The sequence below is a fragment of the Somniosus microcephalus genome, chromosome 29 (genome assembly GCF_052327205.1).
Source record: "Somniosus microcephalus isolate GS21.2 chromosome 29, FLI_Smic_1.0, whole genome shotgun sequence".
NCBI lineage: Eukaryota > Metazoa > Chordata > Chondrichthyes > Squaliformes > Somniosidae > Somniosus > Somniosus microcephalus.
The window spans coordinates 11,227,531-11,250,521 of NC_141015.1; the positions used below are offsets into that span (position 1 = coordinate 11,227,531).

The window sequence follows — 22,991 nt, forward strand, 5'->3', positions numbered from 1 at the left end:
TAAATACCTGGCACATGGAGCATAGGAAGAGGTGGCTCAGAGAGGGAACACCAAACAGCCAAAGCTACAGGCAGTGAGCGATGCTATAACTGCGCGCCCGACATTGCACATTTGGTTTATTTCTAGACTGCTGTGAAGTGACCCTTGACACCGGTTTACTTTTGTAGAGCCATCTGGTAAAGAATGTCACCTTCACCTCCTGGAGCTGGAATACCTGCAGCAACGCCGCAGTGCCGGCTTTTGGTACTCGGCAGGCGCTGTACCTGAACAGGTGGTGGAAGCTGACTCCATCAATAATTTGAAAAGGGAGTTGGACGGGTTCTGGAGGATGAGGAACTCACAGGGTTACGGACAAAACGCAGGGATGTGTGACTGAGCGCGACTGCTCCTTCAAAGAGCCAACACAGGCACGACGGGCCGAATGGCCTCCTTCTGTGCTGTAAGTTTCTATGGTTCTAGGAGGTCCACCATCTTCTCCTGCCCCTGGATGTGGGTGGGGTCGATTGCGGAAATGCTCCTCCTTAAACAAAAATCACTCGCGCGCACAAAACAAAGTGCAGTTTCCAACAGAATTCCAGGCAAAAAAACCTTCCTTTCAAGAATCTAAACTCTAGTGTTTCAGAACGAAGCTGATTGCAAACAGTTTATAACCTTGTACCCTCTGGCCTTGCAGAAACGGATCCATCGAAAGTCAGTATGGGGAAAGGGTCAGTGACTCTGCGGACAACCTCGGGCCACGTGGAACCTCAGGACACCGACGCACCACCGGATCAGGACCCCCAGCAATCCAGCAGTAAGGATTTATATTTTATTACAAACCTGGAGTTTCCCCTCTGGCAAAGTTGCTGAATGCACTGCTCCCAGGTTTGAGCTCTGGTCTCTTCTGAGTTAGTTGATCTCCGATGGGATATGTCAAGAGTTTAGATGGTCCGTGTTGACAAGCTATTCAACCATGACTGGCAGGTGGGGAAAGCCCACAGCGCTCACTGGACAGTGATCAGGAGCAAGAACTCTGGCTGATTTCCCCTCTCTTTTTAAATAAGGGTCACCGGAGAGAGATTAGGAGCAGGAGCCATGGCTGATTTCCCCTCTTTCTCTTTTATATAAGGGTCACTGGACAGTGATCAGGAGCACAAACCCTGGCTGATTTCCCCTCTCTCTAACCCAGGGGGTCACTGGACAGTGATCAGGAGCTGGAGCCCTGGCTGAATTCTTTGCTCGTCCCTCCGTATCTCCCCAAGTAGCACGGAGGTTTAATTATAGCCACCGTAGAACTGTTCCTGATGAGGTCCGCAGCCTTTTGCTCTGTGTGGTTCAGTATCCCACCACCTTCCATATCTTTGTCCCTCTACAATCGGCATAAATTCTAATGTCACAACGTAGCTGTATCACTGCAGCTCTTGCACTGGTGAGGTGAGTCTGAGAAACCAACAAGGGTGATCCATGCCCAGCCAGTAACTGACTGCGGAATACGGAACGCTGGGATTGTTGGTGCAGGAATGCAGCGAATTGACTAATTCATGCAATTTTATATCACTTGTCAAACTGCTTCTCAATGCCTTTTTATATTCCAGTTTTATTGCTTTCAGTTTCTCTCTTGTGCCTGCCCGCCCGCCTCTTCTCCCCTCAACAGCTTTTAACAGTCTCTGAAGTGTAAGGCTGCCAAGACTTGAGAGTAGTGTTTTCCTATTGGGGCGGCTCCTCTAGCACCCTCTCGCTCACTCAGACAGGATGGAAGAGAGGGCTGCTCATCTGAGAGCTGATCCCTCTCTAGTCTCCAACCTCGACCTGTTCCTCTCTCCGTTCTCTCTTTCCTTTCCTCTTCTCTCCCCTCTCCTCCTTTCTTCCTCCCTCCCCTCTCCTCCTTTCCTCCTCCCTCCCCTTTCCTCCTTTCTTCCTCCCTCCCCTTTCCTCCTCCCTCCCCTCTCCTCCTTTCTTCCTCCCTCCCCTCTCCTTCCTCTCTTTTCCTTTTGTTCTTGCCCCTCTGAATTTTCCTCTAGTTTCTTATACACTGCGAACTCTTCCTTTTCCTCTTTTCCCCAATCCTCATTGTGTTGCAACCAAGAATCGGCACCATCAGTTCCCCAGAACCTCAAAACTTTACCCCCCTCACTCTTCTCTTCGCCTCCCCCTATAATCTGCAGAGTTTTGAAATCCAAGCCTGACTCCACCCCATCTCCCACATCCTCTGTTTTACTCTGGTCACCGTTGGTGGTTCCCTGTACGCTGGGCCTTGGCCCTTCATCTCTTTATCTCAATCACAAGACTCACAGAGGCGCTGAGCACGGACTGAAGAGAATAGAATGGACAAGCTGCACACAAGCCAAGAACGCGAGTGAGTCAGCTCACTCTCTGCTCCAAGTGTCGTCTACATAGTTGAATACAAAATGCGAAGTTTATTTTTCAGTGCAACGTTCTGCCAATTCTCGAGATAAAGACTTGAATGTTGGGCATTGGTCCTATTCATAATATCCATGCAACTGCGGGGGAGTCTATACAAAGTATCTGCCTCTAACCAGTTATAAAGCACCAAGTAGGGTAGCAAGAGGTGACTGTGAGACCTTGGTGACGATTCAGTTATCTCCATTTAAAACACTTAGGCGTATGTGGTGTTTTAGCAGCATATTATTCCCCTTTAACCAATGAAATTACTGTGGTGTTTACGTCTGAGTAAATACCTGACTCCGCACTTCTGGCTCGGGATTTGTGCGATAGGAGTGATGAGATTAGCGTCCAATCGGCACCTTCTGCAGTTTCAATGGAGGAAAATAATGCGAGCTGCAAATCGGGCTCACCTGCCCAAAATTCCCTCCCACCCGCAATCCCGACCCGCAATCCCACCGTGCGCTCCAGCACTAGATTAGCCTCCGAACTGGACCAGGCAGGTGTGGGCTGGTCTCCCAGCTAACTCCACAGCTGGCTGAGGGGGGGGGAGGGGGGGCAGGAGCAGCCAACTCGAGCACCTGCCACTGCAATGAGACGGTGGTCCTGTGAAAGGGCTGCTTCAAACCCGACCTTCACACACTCAACAAATTGCCACATCACAAAGCGGGGCTGAGGGGCAGGCCATTTATGAGGAGAAATTTCTTCCCTCAGAGGGCGGTGAATCTTTGGAATTCTCTACCCCAGAGGTGCTGAGTCGTTGAGTATATTCAAGACCGAGACCGATAGATTTTTGAGCGCCAAGGGATGTGGGGATAGGGCGGGAAAGTGGAGATGAGGTAGAAGATCAGCCATGATCTTATTGAACGGCGGAGCAGGCTCGAGGGGCCGAATGGCCGACTCCTCCTCCTGTTTCTTATGATCTTATGACCATTGCTAAATGTACAGACTGGTGCGCTTGACCAGGAGTTGCGGTTTCCATCGCGTTTTATCGTACTGTTTTAACGAGAATGTTTTAAATTGCTTGGGGCTGTCTCTCTCTTTCGGTTCTGCCTTCACTGGAATATTTCAAAGTGCTGCTTTTGTTCGTTCTCGGCCTACGCAACATGTAAAAACTTTTTGAGTCTGAATTCCGAGTTATTTGTGGCATTTCACATCTTGCCGTGCTCTGAGAAGCCAACAGCGGCTGGCGAGAATTAATTTGATTTTTTTTTTTTGCTTTTTGTCTCCGCAAGTGAATAATGGAGCTGTAGAACAATGGCCGTCTTCATCTCCGAGGATCAATACGATATTGTGTGAGCAGGGGTCAGAAATTGCAAGGGCATTGTGTTTAGAATGGGTTGCTATGGTAACAAACAGCCCAGTACGAGCAGGCACCCACAGAAAAGATTTTTGCCTTGAATGTGAAATGTCTTGGTATGTTTGGTTGTATCGACAGGCTGGGCATTATGTGAGTAACCCTCTCTCTCTCTCTTGTGTTTTCTCCTTCTCCATTTTGTTGCTTTCTGTTAAAAATACAGGTGCTGAGCTGCCAAGCTCAGACAGGTAGGAGAGAGCAGAGATTGCCTTTTTCTGGTCCCTCTTTTTTTGTGGGGTTACTGGTTCTGACTCTGGCTATCTTGCGCTGTTAACCTACAGATGGTTGGATGCCGCCTTCGACTGGCGACACTAATGGAGATGCCACCTCATCGACACTGGCAGCCAAAGGATTTCGCAGTGTACGACCTAGCCTGCCGACCGACTGCAAAACACAGCCTCAGGTACCAAAGATTTACAGCCCCGGGTCAGTCAATGCAAGAAAAACAATTTGTAAAACAACAGTCGCTCGGACAGAGTTCTAGAATCAACAACAATAACTTGCATTTATATAGCCCCTTAAATGTAACAAAACGTCCCAAGGCTCTTCACAGGGGCGTCATCAAACAAAATTTGACAGCGAGCCCATTTGAGATATTAGGGCAGGTGACCAAAAGCTCAGTCAAAGAGGTAGGTTTTATGGTTTTAAAGGAGGAGGGAGAGGCAGAGAGTTTTAGGGAGGTAATTCCGGAGCTCGGGGCCCAGGCAGCTGAGGGCACGGCCGCCAATGGTGGGGCGATTACAATCGGGGGGGTCGCGCAAAAGGCCAGAATTGGAGGGGCTCGGAGATCTCGGAGGGTTACGGGGCCGGAGGAGGTTGAAAAGATGGGTAGGGGGGGCGAGGCCGTGGAGGGATTTGAACACCAGGATGAGAATTAAATCCTCAAATTCAAGAGCGAGAACATTCTGAAAAAATAAAGCTCGCATTGTTGGCTCCGGAGAGGCTGATTCGGACAATTGGATATCGCTCTCGTTTCGTTTGTAATTCAGTGACTGTTAAGTGAGGACTTTTTCCTTTGTTTTAAATTCTTCTGTGCTTATTTTAACTTCTTTTTCTGTTTTGTGTCATTCGCGCTCCGTACGAAAAATATATAAGCCACCTCCCATTCCCCCACCCCCAAAGGAAGAGAGCTTTGCATGGCGTCCCTCCAACAAGATTACGCCGTCTTACTTTGCGCCGGTCCCTATTCTGGATTATGTGTACATTAGACCTGAGCAGTCACCCGCGCGTGGGCTTTCGGCGCCGCCTAGCGTTTGTAACGAGCCCGCGCCCACTGGCTCTGGCGCCACCTCAACGTCCGCGAGTTGCCTGTCCGGGGTAGCGCTGCATGCCGGCCAGACTGTTCCTCACGGCAGTCCCTCACCGCGGGGCTGGGCAGCCGGCCCAAATGCTGCCCTCGAGTCTGCCAGTGGGGGTGGTATCCCAGCCGCTGGCGGGGCCGTCCCAGTGAGAAAGGTCAGCAGTCTGTACATAGCGTGTTTGTCTAACCGCACTGGCTCCTATTCATCCGGAGATTGCGCCCGCGGCCCGCCCAAGGAAGCCGAAGGTTGGGCGTTTGGCGCGCTCACCGCACCGGCCACGAGAGCTCAGCCGCTTGTAACAAGCACCGGCAATTCTGCCCCACCAGCTCCCCGCAAACCTTCGCTTAAGGTTTCCTTGCCTAGGGTTGAGAGTGGCGGTGCCCAGACCAGCATCTCGCGGTTCAAGCTGTCGCCTCATCCGTATACCAGAAGCTCAGCGCTGGATCGGGAGAAGACAACCATGGTGATTAACCTGAGACCAGCAGAGATTCATTTCACCGCTCGTGGGAGTCCCCCTCAGTGGGCAGACGGCTACAGTGGGGTATCTATCGAACTGTCACTCCCTGTCTGTCGCTCTCTCACCATTCCCCACACTGCATTGATGATATCCGCCCACTCCCCAATAGGCACTTTTCACCCTTACCCCACCGCAGCCCACATCATTTCTCCGCTGTAACGAGATAATTCCATCGAGGTGCATGTAGACCTTGTTTGTTCAAGCTTATTTCCTTCTGTCTTTGCTTGGTGTTTCTGTCGGTTTGGTCTCACGTTGGAAGGTGACTTGTGTGCCTGGGATTTGCTGTAACATTCTTTTATATTGGGACGAACACAGATTGCCGCAGGCTTGGAGATTAGAATCGCTGTTAGCACCTGAGGCTCTGGGGAGAGAAATACTGCTGGAATCAGACAGGGGGGAGTTCAAAATCAATGGCCATCCTTTCAGAGAATATTTGAAGCGGCAAGGATGTTCCCAGCCGAGTCTGCCTCAATCTCTGCCCGAGTGTTGATCAGGGCCGTGAAACTGGCCTCCGTGTGGGTTAGAATGATGAAAATCTGTCAGCGTCTCCCACCCCCCACCCCCCCCCCCGCCCCACCCAAGTCTCTCTCTAGTGCCCCCTGCTGGAAGGTGATTTTGTGTGGGCGATAGGGAAGGGCGAGATCAGGCTCGGCAGTGAGGCCCACCACAGCTGAATAGCCGGTTACCCCCCCCTCCTCATTGTATAGACTCACACCAGGAAGACCACTTGGACACATTACCAGACATGGCATGTACCCACTGATTGAGAACGAGTCAGCACTTTTACGATGGGGTAAAGCTACAAGAAAACCCGTTTTCAAAAGATGGAGTCCTCTTGCGAAGCCTTACTCTGGGATGCACTATTTTATGCATCATTTTTGACATTGCTCCAAGGAACACGATCCATCGCAACACAGTTTGTGACATCATTTTGTGCTGCTGAAGGTGAGAGGTGTCCGCAGTGGGGAACGTTGCACTTTCCCATGGCAGGCAGTCTCGTCAGGGTCAGGTTACGCAGAGCTTCGAGGCAGAGTAAAGCTCCCTTTGCTTTGTGCCAGCATGTCCCAACATCAGAAAAAGCAGAGGGCTCTGAGTTAGAATCCAGTGTGAAAGGACAGTGTGTGACCCACTGTCCCAGAGTGTGAAAGGACAGTGTGTGACCCACTGTCCCAGAGTGTGAAAGGACAGTGTATGACCCGCTGTCCCAGAGTGTGAAAGGACAGAGTCTGACCCACTGTCTCCCCGGATTTTAGTACAATTTACACACACAAAAAAGGTTTTCCAAATGCTCTAATCTTCTGGCATAGTTTGAATTACCTTTAGCTGTGTTGAGTGTGTGCAGCGTTTAAAGAAGAGGGCCTCACTCTCCATAACCCTGAGTGCAGACCGACGTCACAGTAGCTCTGCTGAGCGGTTAGGTACCACAGTGCCGCTGCGATGGGCTGGCTCTCTGTCCCTTTGTCACCACCTGAGCTGATTTATGAAATACGAGTTGCCTTGATTGGCCAATTAACCAATTTCGCCTCTTTTAGTAATGAAACCTCTCTCCCTGCAGGATTTCTCTGCTGGCGTAGCCCAGTGTGAGGTGATAGCCGGGTCATGCAGAGTTCCCGCTTACGCGGCTTGTGAACGGGAGGAGAGCGCGTGCACCCCCCTACCGTCCCTGGTACCAGCTGAGCAAGCCTCGTCATCCCCGCCATCTCATCCCGCCACTGCACGACTGACCCTGCCGACGCTCGACGACTTCATCCCCCCTCGCCTGCAGAAAGGGGCGGCCCACTCTCCGTGTTGCTCCACCTCCGCTTCCCCCATTAACCCACCAGTGCCACCGCTGCCACCACTCGCTGCCAACCTGCACCGTGCCCCGGAGTCTGAGCTCGGCGGATTTCCCCCACGCACAGTAAGGCCCGCGGATAGCCCCCGCGGTTCCGAAAGTCCCTCCCTCCCCCAGCAGTAATACCTGTCCGTCCCTGCACTGCGGCCTACCAAATAATCAGCTGCTGCTCTGTTACTGTGTGGCACTGGCTGAACTGTTACTGTCATGCGTTGTGCTGCCTGCCTAGACTAAGTGCTAGAGGTGTGGGCCCCGCGGTGCATTATAGTGTGCCTACATTATCGGTGCGTAGAGAAGGCTCGTGCCTACAGTGCTTAATCCTTCATTAACCAATCAATTTAACATAGCCTTTTAAAGCAAGGGTCTCACTCGCTCTCTGTTGTCTCTATCCTTCGACTGCTTGGGACTGACCATTGCCAGGTGTCTCTGGAATTACTGCTATCGGCTGGCTGCACTATCACAGTGACTTGCATGGACACTGCATGCGTTAACGAGTGTGTGCGAGTGAGTGTGTGCGGGAGAGTGCGAGTGCACAGACGGACTGCAAGTGAGGCGTCTGTCTTTGGCAGCTGGAACTTAGCGTAAGAAATGAGTGATTCCCAGTGTGTGATACTGGGACACTGAGTACAAGTATTTCACGCATGTCTTGGCTGATATGTGCTTGGCAGGACTTGAACTCAACTCGCTACGTCGAGTTATTTGTTAATGCGTTGCCGGACCCAGTAACCACTGATTGATTTATCCCTTATAGCTCATCTGCTCCGGCTGTCAAAGAACAAAGGGAAAGGAATTATTTGATACATGTTTTGGCAGCTTGTGCTTAAAATGTTGTCCTTTACATCGTTTCGAATTAAAGCAATGCTCCTGAACCCGAGGCATTGAGGACTCTGCTTCTCGTTGAGTGGGTGGAGAAACGCATCGTTCAGTGTGGCGCTGAGCCTTGAGGACCAGGCGGCACTGTGCCAAGGGGTAGCACTCTGCTGCTGTCATTGACCTTGGCGTCCCTAGGTGGGCTGGGGCAGGGAGATTGGGCAAGGGTTCCCGTCCCCTGATTGCCCATCCAGTGGACCTGATCCACTGGCATGTGTGGCTGTTTTGAGTGAGAACCGGAAGGGGCTGCTAGGCTGTGATGAGCCCAACCCCCTCGGTCGAATAGCCCGCTGAAACCACCCCCCCCCCCCCCCACAAGCTCTCTAGTCTCGCACTTGGCTGAGGGCCTGGAGTGGTGCCGGCACCCAGGGAACCCACCCCCTGCCATGTTGGGGAAAAGGACAGGAGAAAACCGGAGAAATCCATTCGTTATATCGAATGATGAGGAATTAAGGGAATTCAGCACTGTGAAGATCTGGAGAAGGTGGGATTGTTCTCCTTGGAGCAGAGAAGGCTAAGAGGAGATTTAATAGAGGTGTTCAAAATCATGAAGGGTTTTGATAGAGCAGATAGGGAGAAACTGTTTCTAGTGGCAGAAGGGTCGGTAACCAGAGGGCACAGATTTAAGATGATTGGCAAAAGTACCAGAGGTGAGGTGAGAATTGTTTTCCCGCAGCGAGTTGTTGTGATCTGGAACGCGCTGCCTGAAAGGGCGGTGGGAGCAGATTCAACAGTAACTTTAAAAAGGGAATCAGGTAAATATTTGAAAAGGAGAAAATGTGCAGGGCTATGGGGAAAGGGCGGGGGGGGGGGGGGGTGGTGGTGGGACTAATTGGAGAGCTCGACCCAAAGAGCCGGCACAGGCACGATGGGCCGAATGGCGGCCTCCTGTGCTGTAAGATTCTATACTTTGATACGCAAGGGGAGATTTTTTTTTTTTTATATCGGCACTCTGCTGGGACACACTGGGACCACATATATCGGAATTGACCCCGCCCCCCCCCAGCCCGTGCTTCTCCACCCGTAGCTTTCTGCCATTTGGGGGGGGGGGGGAGAGGAGGCAGGTGGCAGTTGCAGGAGGCAGAGCAAAGAAACGTTCCTGTTAAAAGTTTGAAGTTTAAAGAAATGGCTTGTGACAAGTAAGCTGAATGTGGGTTGCTGTTTGTTGCGAGGGTTTGGGCGGGGCGGGAGATCGCTCTGTAACCTCGAGCACAGTAAGCATCTCTTTAATAACCCTCTGTTCTCTTGTCTGCTAAGGATGTTGGGCCCGCAGTAAGTGAAGGAGTACCGCCTGGTCCGAGCCTGGAGTCGCATCTCTTCCTCGCCTCCTCCGGCAGGCTCTCGGCCTACCCGTCCACGACCTCCGTGAACCCTACTATCGTCTTGCTCCAGCACAACCGAGGTAACTGCGAGTGCAACAAAAAAACACCGCTCGAGACTTGAGGTTCTTTAACTAAAGGTTGTTACATATTTATAACTGCACTGACTTCGCAAAAACCAGAGGAAAAGCCAAGCCAGGGTGTCTGTTGCAGATCACTGCCCTGTGACTTCGGGTTGCCAACACTCCAGGGTTGGCCTGGAGTCTCCAGGAATTAAAGCTTAATCTCCAGGTCACTTGCTGCGAACCAACCTGGGAGAAAAATCATAGAGGCGTTTATATATTAAAAAATTCTTTTTTTTAATTTCATTTTCTTTAAACACTTCTTTGTTTTAATTATACAAATATTGAGGGTGGGGGAAAAGAGGCTGTTTGACCAGGCGGGGCGGTTGGAGACAGGAGGTCTTGTGACAGAACCTCAAAGAGTATGGGAACGGTAGCATGATGGTTATGTCACTGGGCTAGTAATCCAGAGGCCTGGACTAATGATCCGGAGACGTGAGTTCAAATCCCACCATAGCCGCTGGGGAATTTAAATTCAGTTAATTAAATAAATCTGGCATAAAAAGCTAGTATCAGTAATGGTGACCATGAAACTATTGGACTGTCGTAAAAACCCATCTGGTTCACTAATGTCCTTCAGGGAAGGAAATCTGCTGCCCTTACTCGGTCTGGCCGACATGTGACTCCAGACCCACAGCAATGTGGTTGACTCTTAACTGCCCTCTGAAATGGCCCAGCAAGCCACTCCGTTGTAACAAGCCACTACGAAACACAATAATCTGCAGCGGTTCAAGAAGGCGGCTCACCACCACCTTCTCGAGGGCAATTAGGGATGGGCAATAAATGCTGGCCTTGCCTGCGACGCCCACATCCCAGGAACGAATTTAAAAAATGTCCAATCAGAGGTGGCGATACTACAGTGACTCCTGGTGGAGAATGCCCGGCCTCTTTAGCAGGACCTCTGCCCACACTGCAACTCAATCTAGGGTCGCCAACCCTCCAGGATTGCCCTGGAGTCTCCTGGAATTGAAGATCAATCTCCCGGAGAAAAATCAGGGGTATAAAAAAAAAAAAATAATTATTTCAACACTTCAGTGCTGTTCGACTGACTGTCAAGAACCATCCAGTCGTGTAACAGAGCCTGATCGCTTTCCAATTGGCGCTGAGAGAATGTTGGACAACCAATGGTGGGGGCGGGGCTGTTGGAGGCGAAAGGTCATGTGTTGACCCCTCCAGGAATACACCCGACCAGATTTGGCAACCCCGAACCTCAGTCGTACTTTCGGGGGTCATTTCCCGCCCCCTCCCAGGAATGGGTGTGGAGATTTGTCAGAGCAGGAGACTGCCGAATTCGCGGGAAAAGTTCAAAAAGGTTTTTTTTTTAACGGACTGTTTTGGATTTGGTGCTTCAGGTGATCGAATCGCTCCGGGATCGACCTCGCGGGCATCCTGTGGTTTAAAAATTCAATCCCCTCCCTTCCGTTCCCACAGAAACATTGGGTGCGTGGGGTAACGAGCACAACAACAACAACTTGCATTTACATTGCCCCTTTCGTTTAGTGAAATGTCCCAACGTGCTTCACTGGAATGTTATCCAACAAAATTTGACACCGAGCCACATAAGGAGATATTGGGACAGGTTATAGAGGTAGGTTTTAAGGAGCATCTTAAAGGGGTAGAGAGGTTTCGGGAGGGAATTCCAGAGCTTAGGGCCCTGGTAGCTGAAGGTACGGGACATCCCTGGGGTCCAGTATTGCTATGGGTCAAAGGATTGAAATATGTCACTTGACATAATTCCATCATTTGCGCATCGTTTGAACGTGTCCACCCATATATGGGAGGTACAGCACCCGTCGCCTCTGGCAGGGCTAGGGAATGACTGGGTGGTTCCCTGTCCCACTGTCCAGCCCCACCAGCCCAAGGTCCGAAAATCAGCGAAGGAGGGCGGGGAATCTCATCGCTGCCTGTATTGGACATTGGGTGAGGACCGGATTGGGCTCGTTTTGAATGGCCTCCCACAGTCGAATAGCCCAGCACCGCCGGCTGCACCCAGGAAGAATGGTGGCCGCTCGAGCGAGATGCTGGGGGAGGCTGTGGCTGCCTGTAGGGGATTCACCACCTCGATAGAGAGTTGCTGCGGGAGAGGAAGGGAGGAGACCGGGGGGATAAGGTGATTCCTGAATTGTCCGAAGAGCATTTCGACTGCTCGACGCCTTTTCATTTCCTCCCACCCTGACGAGCAGCTCGTTGGGAAACTCAGCCACTCCCCACGCAGACGGGTAAATCACGGGCGCCTCTGGTCTGCACGGGCGGGTAGTGAGGAGGAGGGTCCCCTTAATGCTCACTTAATGGTCCTAGGAGAGGAACTTTGAATCATAGAATGGTTACAGCCTGGAAGAAGGCCATTCGGCCCGTCGAGCCCGTGCCGACTCTCAGCTAGTCCCACTCCCTCTGCCCGCAGATCCCAGTTAGTTTAAGCACCGCGCTAATGGCAGGTGTCAGCTTGTGTGAAGCAGCAACATCACTGGCGTTCCCATCGGGGAGGGGAGTGCTTGCTTGAAGTCGCATCGAGACGCTCTGATGTTAAAAAGCGAAAAGGGAGTCCTGCATTTCGTGATCTCCATACGTCCCAAAGTGCTTTACAGCCGATGACGTTCTTTAAGTGTAGTCACCGTTGTAATATAGGAAATTTGCGCACAGCAAGCTCCCACAAACAGCAATGTGATAATGGCCAGATAATCTGTTTTAGTGATGATTGAGGGATAAATATTGGCCAGGACACCAGGGAGAACTCCCCTACTCTTCTTCAAATAGTGCCGTGGGATCTTTTACATCCACCTGAGAGTGCAGACAGGGCCTTGGTTTAACATTTCATCTGAAAGATGGCACCTCTGACAGTGCAGCACTCCCTCAGCACTGCACTGGAGTGTCAGCCTTTATTTTTATGCTCAAGTCTCTGGAGTGGGACTGGAACCCACAACCTTCTGACTCACCGGCACTGTGTGACCCCCCCACTCTGTGCGGATCCATGGCCTCTATTTAAAGAGCAGCTAGAACGTTGAGTTGACCAGTACTCAGAGGGGAGGGCGAGGCTCGGGACCCTGTTCTGCCGGTTTTATTGGATCAGAACTTTAGCTGTTCGATACCAACCTTGGGCACCAGTCCTGGGAGTCTCTCTAAAAATGGGCAAACAGCTCCCCCTAAAGGCAGGATGGATCAATGCGCCGTGATGACACTGAAGCCAATTATCGCTCTGTCTGGGATCAGTTAACTCAACTATCACCTCGGAATTCGAAATCTGGATCTTCCTGGGCCGCACTGCGTTTATTTGCCGGTGCAGCTTTTGATTTATTCACTGGCCCTGGGCTGAGGATGCTACAATAGGCTTCTGTGGTGAGGAAGAGGGGGAGAAACCGCCTCGCTCCTGATTGCTGTCCAGTGAGGCTGGTTAGAGAGCAGGCACGAGTTGACGATGGGTCGATAACACGCCTCGGTGTGATGCCTCTGCAGGTGACTAGCCTGATGACGCTCACTGATGCACATGAATAATGGACATCGGGGTGAAGTACTCGCGGGCCTTTTTATTAACCAAAGGTGTTAAGGGATATGGGGCGAAAGGCGGGTATATGGAGTTAGATCACAGATCAGCCACGATCTCATTAAATGGCGGAACAGGCTCGAGGGGCTGAATGGCCTCCTCCTGTTCCTATGTTCCTTCAGTGCCTGTAGAGCCACTTTGAGGGAGGGTGAATCGGGGAGAAATGGATCAATTAGTCATGTTTCTTATCAGAGTGGTTGTTTGAATTTGATTTCTTTCTCTCAGCAGAACAACAGAAGCGCCTGAACAGCCTGGCAGGTAGGAGCCTCGGCCCGCTTTACCCAGTGAATTGCGTGTGTTTGTGTTTTTTTTGTTGTAAAAGCTTCTTTTCTGTAAACTGCCAGTGTGTGCCGGGACTGGGACACAGTTTGAGGGCTGGCAGCGCCATCGACTTCTGTACTTTAATGTGCTCTCGGGATGTGTGGGCGACACTGGCAGTGTCCCCTTCATCGCCCGTCCCTTAGTTGTTCCGGCTTGCGAGGTGTAACGGTATAGCGTGGGATCGAGTCGCCTGTGGATCAGACCAGGAACCGGTGGCAGGTTCATCCCTGAACCAGTCGAACAGATTTATTGAATGCAGCTTCACAATTTGCCGTGGTGGGATTTGAACACGTGACCTTCAGGTTAGCTGCTCTAGTACTGTGACCCCGACACTACTATTGGATATTGGGGGGCTCATGTGGATCCGTTTCACTGCCCTGATAGTGTAAAACCAGGACAAAACAAAATACAGTCCTGCATCGGGGGGAAAAAAAACCCATTTAGACCTTAAATTTGAAGCTGGGATGTTTATTTGTTTTTGTGTTTCCTTTTCATTGCACGGGGACTTATCCTCACTTTAGGAAGGATGTCAAGGCCTTGGAGAGGGTGCAGAATGGTACCAGGGATGAGGGACTTTGGTTATGTGGAGGGACTGGAGAAGCTGGGGCTGTTCTCCTCAGAGCAGAGAAGGCTATGGGGAGATTTAATCGAGGTGTTCAAAATTATGAGGGGTTTTGATAGAGTAAATAAGGAGAAACTGTTTCCACTGGCAGTAAGGTCGGTAACCAGAGGGCACAGACTTAATAAAGCCAGGGGGCAGATGAGGAGAAATGTTTTATGTGGCAAATTGTGATGATCTGGAATGCGCTGCCTGAAAGGGCAGTGGAAGCAGATTCAACAGGAACTTTCAAAAGGGAATTGGATAAATAGTTGAAAAGGAAAAAAATTGCCGAGTTACGGGGAAGGAGCAGGAGAGTGGGACTAATTGGCGAGCTCTTCAAGGAGCCGGCACAGGCACGATGGGCCGAATGGCCTCCTTCTGTGCTATGATTCTATAAATATGGAATGAAAAAATTTAATTTAGCCACCAAATTCACTCTGTCCGTAGGCCATTTATACACGACCTGTAGGCAATGAGGACAGTCTGAGAATACACTCCGCATTGGATTACCCGGGACAGTGTATCCCTCGAATAACATCCCTGGTGCCTGGTACCTGCAGTGAGGTACTGGGGTACAACCAGCGCACACGGAGCCAGAGCCAGCAACTCTGGGAGAGCGAGCGAATGAGAGAGAGTGAATGAGAGAGCGAGCAAAAGAGAGTGAGCGAGCGTGAATGAGAGAGAAAACGAAAGAGAGAGAGCGTGTGAACGATTGGGAGAGAGGGGGAGTGAACGAATGAGAGAGCAAGAGAGAGAGAGCGAGAGCGTGAATGAGAGAGAGGGTGTGAATGAGAGAGAAAACAAGAGAGAGAGTGTGTGAACGATTGGGAGAGAGGAAGAGAGTGAACTGTTTGAAAAGGGCTTGCCCCCCCCCCCCCCCCCCCCCCCAGTAAGAACACCAGATACTGCGATGATATCTATACCCAGCACACACACTGACAGCGCAGCACCCCATTTGATGTGGGTTTAACAAGCACCAGAAAGAGATTTATAAAAAAGAAATCTCTGATTGTGACTTGATGCTAATTGCTCTGGTCACTCGAGAATACAAGCATTCAGCGAGCACAGGCCGCTATTCTTTCTCGCATTCAAACTGTGGTTCGCCCCAGAGGTTAAATAATGATTCCACTTGCTTCCTTAATAGGAGTTGAGCAACCCAAATGCTTTAAACATTGCTACAAAGTTGGTGTATTTCTGTCACTGCACATATTTGTGCTCTTTATTTTCTTACCAGATTCTGTGCCAGACAGATTAACTGATCACATAGCAGAAGATCCAGCTGCAGAAAGAACCCTTCCTTCCGCCCACACAGCAGGGGTGATGGACAGCAAGCGCCCGAAGGTGGTGCAGATCCCACAGTCTTCCTTCATCGCTCCTGAGGATCTAGGTATCAAGGTGAGGGAGCGCCAGAGCGTTGGATGCGAGTGCTGCCTTCTTGCGGAGCGTTCCCTCCCCTCTGCTGCATGATGGTGTGCTCGCTCGGTGGAATGGTGAGCTTGACTCGGTGCCATTTTTAACATTTCTGTCTGCTGTTTTCTTCTGTCCTGCAGAATGTCGAGAGGCCCAAAGATTGGTACAAGACGATGTTCAAACAGATCCATAAAGTCAGCAAAGGTAAAGTGACCTTGGGACGGGTGGGGTTTCAATCCCCTCGGCTCCCGGTGCCTTGGGATCGCGCGGCGATCTTCCCTCGTGCTGTAGCTCTTTAAACGGCTCGCGTGGTTACTACTTTACCCCCATCTCATCAGCACGATTGTCTTAAAGGGGAGCTGTGTTTAGGAAATAGCGACACGTGCCCTGGTCACTCCATTGTTCAGGTGCGAGCTCTTCCCTCCAGAAAAGAGAAAGCTGAGGGGTGACCTGATCGAGGTCTCGAAGATTAGGAAGGGGGTTCAATAGGGTAGATGCATAGAAGATGTTTCCACTTGTGGAGGAGACCAGAGCTAGGGGTCCATTAATATAAGACAGTCACTAATAAATCCAATGGGGAATTCAGGAGAAACTTCTTTACCCAGAGAGTGGTGAGAATGTGGAACTCGCTGCCACAGGGAGTGGTTGAGGTGAATGGCACAGTTGCATTTAAGGGGAAGCTCGATAAACACATGAGGGAGAAAGGAATAGAAGGATATGGTGATAGGGTGAGATGAAGAGGGGCGGGAGGAGGCTCATGTGGAGCATAAACACCGGCACGGACCAGTTGGGCCGAATGGCCTGTTTCTGTGCTGTACACTCGATGTAATTCTAAATAAGGCGTTTACACAGCCGGGTTACGTGTGGTTGTCAATTAGCGGCAGCAAGAATTTTGGCAACGGCTTTGTCAGGAAGGCGTCGCCCGGTCACGCGTTGCCGCTCGCTCTCCCGCAGAAACAGAAACAAACCGACGGGCTGACTTCACGGGATCACGCTTTAGCTGCAAGCGATTTGCCCAGCAGCAACGCAAATTGGGAGCGCAGGCATTGGAGGGCAGCGTGGCACGCAGGACGGAGACTCCTTCGGACCGCACTCTGCCCCTCCAGAACTCCCCAAACCTGCTCTGGTGTGCAAACGGCAAGTTTGTCTGATCTGCCCTGTCAGCCCGTTGTTGGATAAAGTGGGTGAGATTCAGTGCTTTAAAGATGGACGTTATTGTGTTTGTGTTTGACAAAGCTCTGTTCACACTTTCCTTCAGCTAATTGTGTCTCTCTTTCCGAACGGTTTATTTCTGCGACCTTTTTGTGTGACCTCTTTCTTGCAGCTTGTCTTCCTCCTTTTGAATCTTCACTTTTTTTCCCCCCCTCTCTCTCTCTCTCTCTCTCTCTCTCTCTCTCCCTTTTTTGTCCCTCACTGCCCGACCTCTCCACTCAGACACTCCTGAAGAAAACCCGTACCACCCTACCTACAGCTTCCCTGAACTTCCTGAACAGCAGCACAAAAGAGAAGGTATCAACAGCGTTGAGAGTCTGTGTGTGGTGCTGTCCAGTGTTTAACCCCTGTTGAACCCCACGGTTGGTCCGAGTTGAAGTTTTTTTTAACGTGGTTTAGCTGTCGGCTCCATGCTGCCTGTTTCTAGTTCCCCCTGTAGATTATACATTTAATAGTGGGATATATAACTCTCCGATGTAACGGTGGGATGTAAACATTCCTCTCTAAGGGACAAATTTGTATTGTGGAGCTGACTCACTGTATATGCAACGCGACCATGTTAACATTTAAGAATAGGTTCGATAGGTGGCTGCGGGAGAAGGGGATAAAGGGATATGGGAACTGGGCGGGCTCATGGGATTAGGGCGACTGCTTGTGTGGAGGATAAACATGGACTGGTTGGGCCTGTTTCCGTGCTGTCTTTTAAAAAAAAAAAAAAAAAAAATGTAATTCTATATTTACTCCTCCCACACACAGACGTACACGGATCAAAAAACGGGAGGTGGGAAGGAGTTTGGCCGTGGTGCGGTACTGGACCATTCGTGTCCAGACGGCCTCTGGATCCATTCCCGGCCAGGGCTGGGATCGGGCTTGGCTGTGACTCCTCCTGCAGTCAAATAGCCAACTGCCGCTCCCTGTCTTAACTCGCCCACGCGTGGGTGAGCCACAGGTGGGTTGTGGGTGCCCATGAACCCTTTCGCCAGTACCTTACCACCTCGAGGGGCGGAGAAAGAGAAGTCCGGAGGAAGGAGAGACCGGTTTTAAGAGTTGCAATCTGCTTTTTTCTGCTGCAGACGAAAATCCTTACACGCCCAGCTACGTGTTTCCCGAGACCACACCCAGTCCTAAGTCTGAAGGTAACGGAAGAGATTGGAGTCTGCCATCCAGCACACACATTCTTCTCTCATTTCCAAATTTATCGTTTCCACCCCATGGGTTTTATTAAGTTGCTTACTGACCTGGCCTTTAGCGGAGAGTTGGAAAGCTTTGCTATGCTTGCATCTAACAGCTGTGTTGTGATCCTATTCTAACATGTTAGTGGCCCCTAGTGTAAACCAGCATTGCTTCTCTCCCCGTGTATGATGGGCTTTGGCTCAGGGACACTTGTACACTACGTGTAGCGAAACGCAGGCTCCGTTAAATGTTGGTGAATCTTGTGCCTGGCAAGGTACGGGGACACCAGTCTTCCAACACGTTGCTCCTTCCCACTGCAGCCACTGTCCCGCCTCGGCTCACGGCACTGCGCCTCCGCCTCAACAGCGTCTCCTACTGCACCGGTGTGACCTCATCCAGTTCCCACCACAGCCAATGAGGCTGCCAGTTGAGGCTGGGGTCACCAACTCTGGTTGGACGTATGCCTGGAGGTTTCATCACATGACCTCCAACCGCCCTGCCATTGGTCGCCCAACACGTCCAACCTCGCGAAGCCCCGCCTTCCCTCGGCCAATTGGAAGACGAACAGACTCGTCATCACCCGATTGGATGACTCTTGACCGTTAGTCAAACAGCTTTTCCCATCTGCAATATTGTTATAACTAAAACAAGAGCGTTCAGAGAAAATCTCTGGGTTGGATTTGAAACTGTGTCTCTCAGGCGAGCGTCACTGTCCAATTCACCACGTGAACCCAGCGCCGCCATATATATTTTTTTAATTGCTGTGGAAAAATGTCTTTCTTTACTTTCCAGCATCTGATTCTGTGTTGTGGCTTAGAGAGAGATTGTCTCCCTGGAAAAAATAGTTGGGGAAACCCTGTTTATTTTTGGCTTCTTTGCAAACATTGGGCTCGATTTTTAACTGGGGGGAGTGTTTGGGGCAGGCGAAACCTGCGGGAGTGACGTCCGGGTGGGCGAGAGCGAGAATCGGGTCCGGAGTCTGAGGACGCCGGGAACCCGAGGGAACGGTCCCCGGCATAAAGCTGGTGCTGGGCAAGGGAGTTGGAAACCAATGCTGTCTCTGGGAGGGAGAGGCAGGACTGGGGCTTCCCGTGGGACCTGGGGAGGGGGTTGTGGGAGCACTCCTTCTCCTCTCAGCCCACAAGGATTACACCGATAAGTAACTTTTACCATTGCCTCTTCTGGCCAACTCCGCCACTCCCGCTGTGGATCTGCTGTTGGGGTCAGGGGTTGATCCCACACGGACCTCCTGAATCCGGAAGTTCAATGGCCGTCACGGCGTCAATGATGTCATCAGACTGCAACGTTTTGTTGCAAAGTAGTCCCCCTGCCTGCAAGGGGCAGGTGACCCTCCTGAGCCTGAATTAAGGTAAGTAAAGATGGCAGGGGGTAGGAACATGACGCAACATCCTTTAAACCCACCCCCCAGCGCACCATTCCCGCCAGGCTGGGGTGATTTAAAGTCCACCCAGTCACGTTACGCCACTGGCATGTGATGTCACATTGCTAAAAAGGTTGGCCAGCAGCCTTTGACTCCAAGACTTTTAATACAAATTGTTTGCCAAAGAAATTCTCATGAAGACCTATGCCCTTTGACCATTGGCAGACAGTGACCCCTTGAGACCCATGCCCTTTGACCATTGGCAGGCAGTGACCCCTTGAGACCCATGCCCTCTGACCATTGGCAGGCAGTGACCCCTTGAGACCAATGCCCTTTGACCATTGGCAGACAGTGACCCCCTTGTCCATGTACCGTGGCTGACCAATAGTTGCTTCAATGCAGGTCACTCAGTTGCTCCCTCTAATAGTGCAATGGCATTGAAGTGAAATGAACCAAATTGCACAGCTCCTATTTTCGTGTTTGAGCACGAGTCATGATATTAACTAAGGCAATGTTTATGGGGGCAGATCTTTCTCCTTCCAATGTTGTCCCCTTCTCCCCACTCTTTCATGAAGGCACTGCTCTCGCTGGGGGTTATGGTTCACTGGTCACCAGGTACCCCGTGGTATCTTGCCGAATGGAAATTCTTCACCTGTGAACCTGGACAGTGACTGGTGACAGACTACTCGACTGTGACGGGCTGCACAGTTGAGCCTCGGTCTGTGCTCATTCAATACTCATATAGAAACATACCTCCCAGCAGGCGTTGCTAGAAAACCTTCAGAAGCTGCAACCCTGGCTGATTTTTTTTTCTTTCTCTCCTATCCCAGTCCAGGGGACCAACCCATTTGTGCCCCTTCTGTGATCGGCCAACTCCGCACAAAGCAGGGACCTTCCGATCTGTGTCTTTAATACTCCACTGGGGGAACCCTTGGGTGGCGTTTTATTGGCCTGTTGAGTAGATCAGTCCAAGTGAAGATTAGAAGACATTCTCCGCCCTCTGCAGTCTCATCTCTGAGGGGCCTGCGTTACACTATCGACACGTAGACGTGCAGAGGTCATTGAGGCCTGTTTCTTTGACCCAAAGTGATTTGGCTTCTTCAGGTTTTTGCAGTTTAAAAAAAAATCCCCTTCATCTTCCCATCATTGAGTAATTCATCTCCTTTGTATCCTCCTCCCCTGACCACTAATAAATATAACACCACATAACACATTCCCAGATACACAAGAGGTAGCTGCAAAGATCTCTCAGCAGAGCAGTAACACAAGGAATCCATTTATCTTCCGCTCCCAGCTCTCTGCTGCTGGAGGAGGTTCTGCTCTGATGAGTTGGAAGGTGTATAAAGTTGTCCAGACACTGGAGCGTTTTAATCATTGCTAAGTTTCTTGTTGGCTTTTGTGCGTGCAGTGAAACCCATTGAGGACAGAGTTAAGTTAATGCCATTGGTTGGGTGTGTTCAGTGACCTTAACTCATTTCTCTTCATTACATGAACATTATTTCATTTCCATTCTATTGTTTTGATGCAATTAGCTTCACTGTTTGGAAAAATGAGCTTAAACCCAATTAACTCAACATCATAATTAAATCAGATTGTATGTTCTACACAAGCAGAGGCTGTGATTTACCAATCCAGACTGAGCAACAATCTTCTTGCTCCCCAGATAGCTCAATGGATGTACGCTGTGTTGTACTGAGCCATACGGGAAAGGAGGTCCCAGGTTGTATACCTGGTGCGCCCTCCGTTAACTGAACTCCCCTGGTTAGACCACACTCGGAGTACTGCGTACAATTCTGGCCGCCATATTATAAAAAGGATGTCGAGGCACTGGAGAGGGTGTGGAGGAGATTTATAAGGACGAAACCAGAAATGCGAGGGTATACATATCAGGAAAGGACAAACAGGCTGGGTCTCTTTTCTCTTGAAAAGAGAAGGCTGAGGGGTGACCTAATAGAGGTCTTTAAAATTATGAAAGGTTTTGATAGAGTGGATACAGAGAGAATGTTTCCACTTGTGGGGAAGAGCAAAACTAGAGGCCATCAATATAAGATAGTCACCAAGAAATCCAATAGGGAATTCAGAAGAAACTTCTTTACCCAGAGAGTGGTGAGAATGTGGAACTCGCTGCCACAGGGAGTGGTTGAAGCGAATAGTATAGATACATTTAAGGGGTGGTTAGATAAGCATATGAGGGAGAAGGGAATAGAGGGTTATGCTGATAGTTTGATGAAGAAAGACTGGAGGAGGCTCGAGTGGAGCATAAACGCCAGCATGGACTGGTTGGGCCGAATGGCCTGTTTCTGTGCCGTATATCCGATGTAATCCGATGTGATTAGCCCTACAGTTGACCTCCGTGTCTCTGGGCTGAGAAAGGAAACCCTGGCTGGTTTCCAACTTACGGTATCTGTCCCAGTGGCCCCTTGTTTGAATGTGGGTGGTGGGTGAGGGGAGGACTGGGCTTGGCTGGGAGGTCCCCTCGCAGCTCAGTCACCTCCTCACATGAAGAATGGTCAATTTGCACCAGAGCATTGTGGAACTGTATCCAGTAAAAATCCTTGGCCTTGGGAGAGAAAGAAGAGAAACATTCTCCGTGCAGGCTCCATGTTGGACCAGGCCCCAGGTCTCCAAGTCTCATCTTTCAATGCAATTTATTCCAGCTTTTCTGTGTGACATTTTCTGTTGATTATTCCTCCTTTTTTGTTGCTTGTTCTCCTCAACCATCTTAGTTCCTTCTTTCCATTTCTTTCCTAGAAAAGGACACTTACACCCCAACCTATGTCTTCTCAGAGGTTGCTAAGAGAGATATTCTGGAAGGTACCTTTTTCTCTTTTCAGCCGCCTTGTGTGCCTCTGGAGTTGGCATCCCATGATTTCCTTTGCTCTGTGACCAGAAGCTGTTGCCTCAATGCAAACAAGCTCTTGACTGAGGCAGTAGCTTCTGCCGATGAAAGGTTTGTTGTCATGTGACATCCTGCTTCAGCGTCAGGCTCCCCAGTCGCTCCGTACCGGGGACGAGGGACTTCAGTTGTGTGGAGAGACTGGGGTTGTTCTCCTCGGAGCAGAGAAGGTTAATAGGATATTTAATAGAGGTGTTCAAAATCGTGAAGGGTTTTGATAGAGTAGATAGGGAGGAACCGTTTCCACTGGCAGGAGGGTCGGTAACCAGAGGACACAGATTGAAGATGATTGGCTAAAGAACCAGAGGGGAGATGAGACTTTTTTACGCAGCGAGTTGTTGTGATCTGGAACGCGCGGCCTGAAAGGGCGGTGGGAGCAGATTCAATAGTAACTTTCAAAAGGGAATTGGATAAATATGTGAAAAGGAAACATTTGCAGGGCTATGGGGAAAGAGCGGGGGAGTGGGACTAATTGGAGAGCTCGTTCAAAGAGCTGGCACAGGCACGATGGGCCGAATGGCCGCCTCCTGTGCTGTAAGATTCTATGAATGATGTAAGCTTGGACAGTTAAACTTCCAGCTGGTGACTTTATGCGAAGTCCAATACCAGGCGGGGGGTGGGGCATGTTGGGTTTGGAGCAGGTGGGTGGGGCTGGGTGGAATCATGGCTTCAGTACCGATGATTGCAGACGGAAATTCATTGAAAAGCTTAGTACCTAATATAAATATTCTTAATTCCGGCACATCATAAGGCACGG

At 50.5% G+C, this 22,991-nt stretch overlaps 1 protein-coding gene across 50 annotated transcripts in view; it reads left to right on the forward strand.

Moving 5' to 3' along the window:
• LOC147098469 (sorbin and SH3 domain-containing protein 1-like) overlaps window positions 1-22,991 on the forward strand; it is a 356,822-nt gene that overhangs the window by 249,558 nt on the left and 84,273 nt on the right. For 33 of the 50 annotated variants that reach the window (XM_085970173.1, XM_085970194.1, XM_085970168.1 and 30 more), the window contains 11 exons: window positions 674-793; window positions 4,021-4,142; window positions 4,835-5,581; window positions 7,113-7,457; window positions 9,519-9,663; window positions 13,466-13,498; window positions 15,397-15,557; window positions 15,713-15,776; window positions 17,007-17,081; window positions 17,858-17,920; window positions 22,090-22,152. In XM_085970173.1, the coding sequence (XP_085826299.1) occupies window positions 674-793; window positions 4,021-4,142; window positions 4,835-5,581; window positions 7,113-7,457; window positions 9,519-9,663; window positions 13,466-13,498; window positions 15,397-15,557; window positions 15,713-15,776; window positions 17,007-17,081; window positions 17,858-17,920; window positions 22,090-22,152 (1,938 nt within the window). Of the gene's footprint in view, window positions 1-673; window positions 794-3,679; window positions 3,833-4,020; window positions 4,143-4,834; window positions 5,582-7,112; window positions 7,458-9,518; window positions 9,664-13,465; window positions 13,499-15,396; window positions 15,558-15,712; window positions 15,777-17,006; window positions 17,082-17,857; window positions 17,921-22,089; window positions 22,153-22,991 lie in introns of those variants that run through there. The other 17 variants (XM_085970171.1, XM_085970189.1, XM_085970202.1 and 14 more) reach the window with 13 other exon arrangements.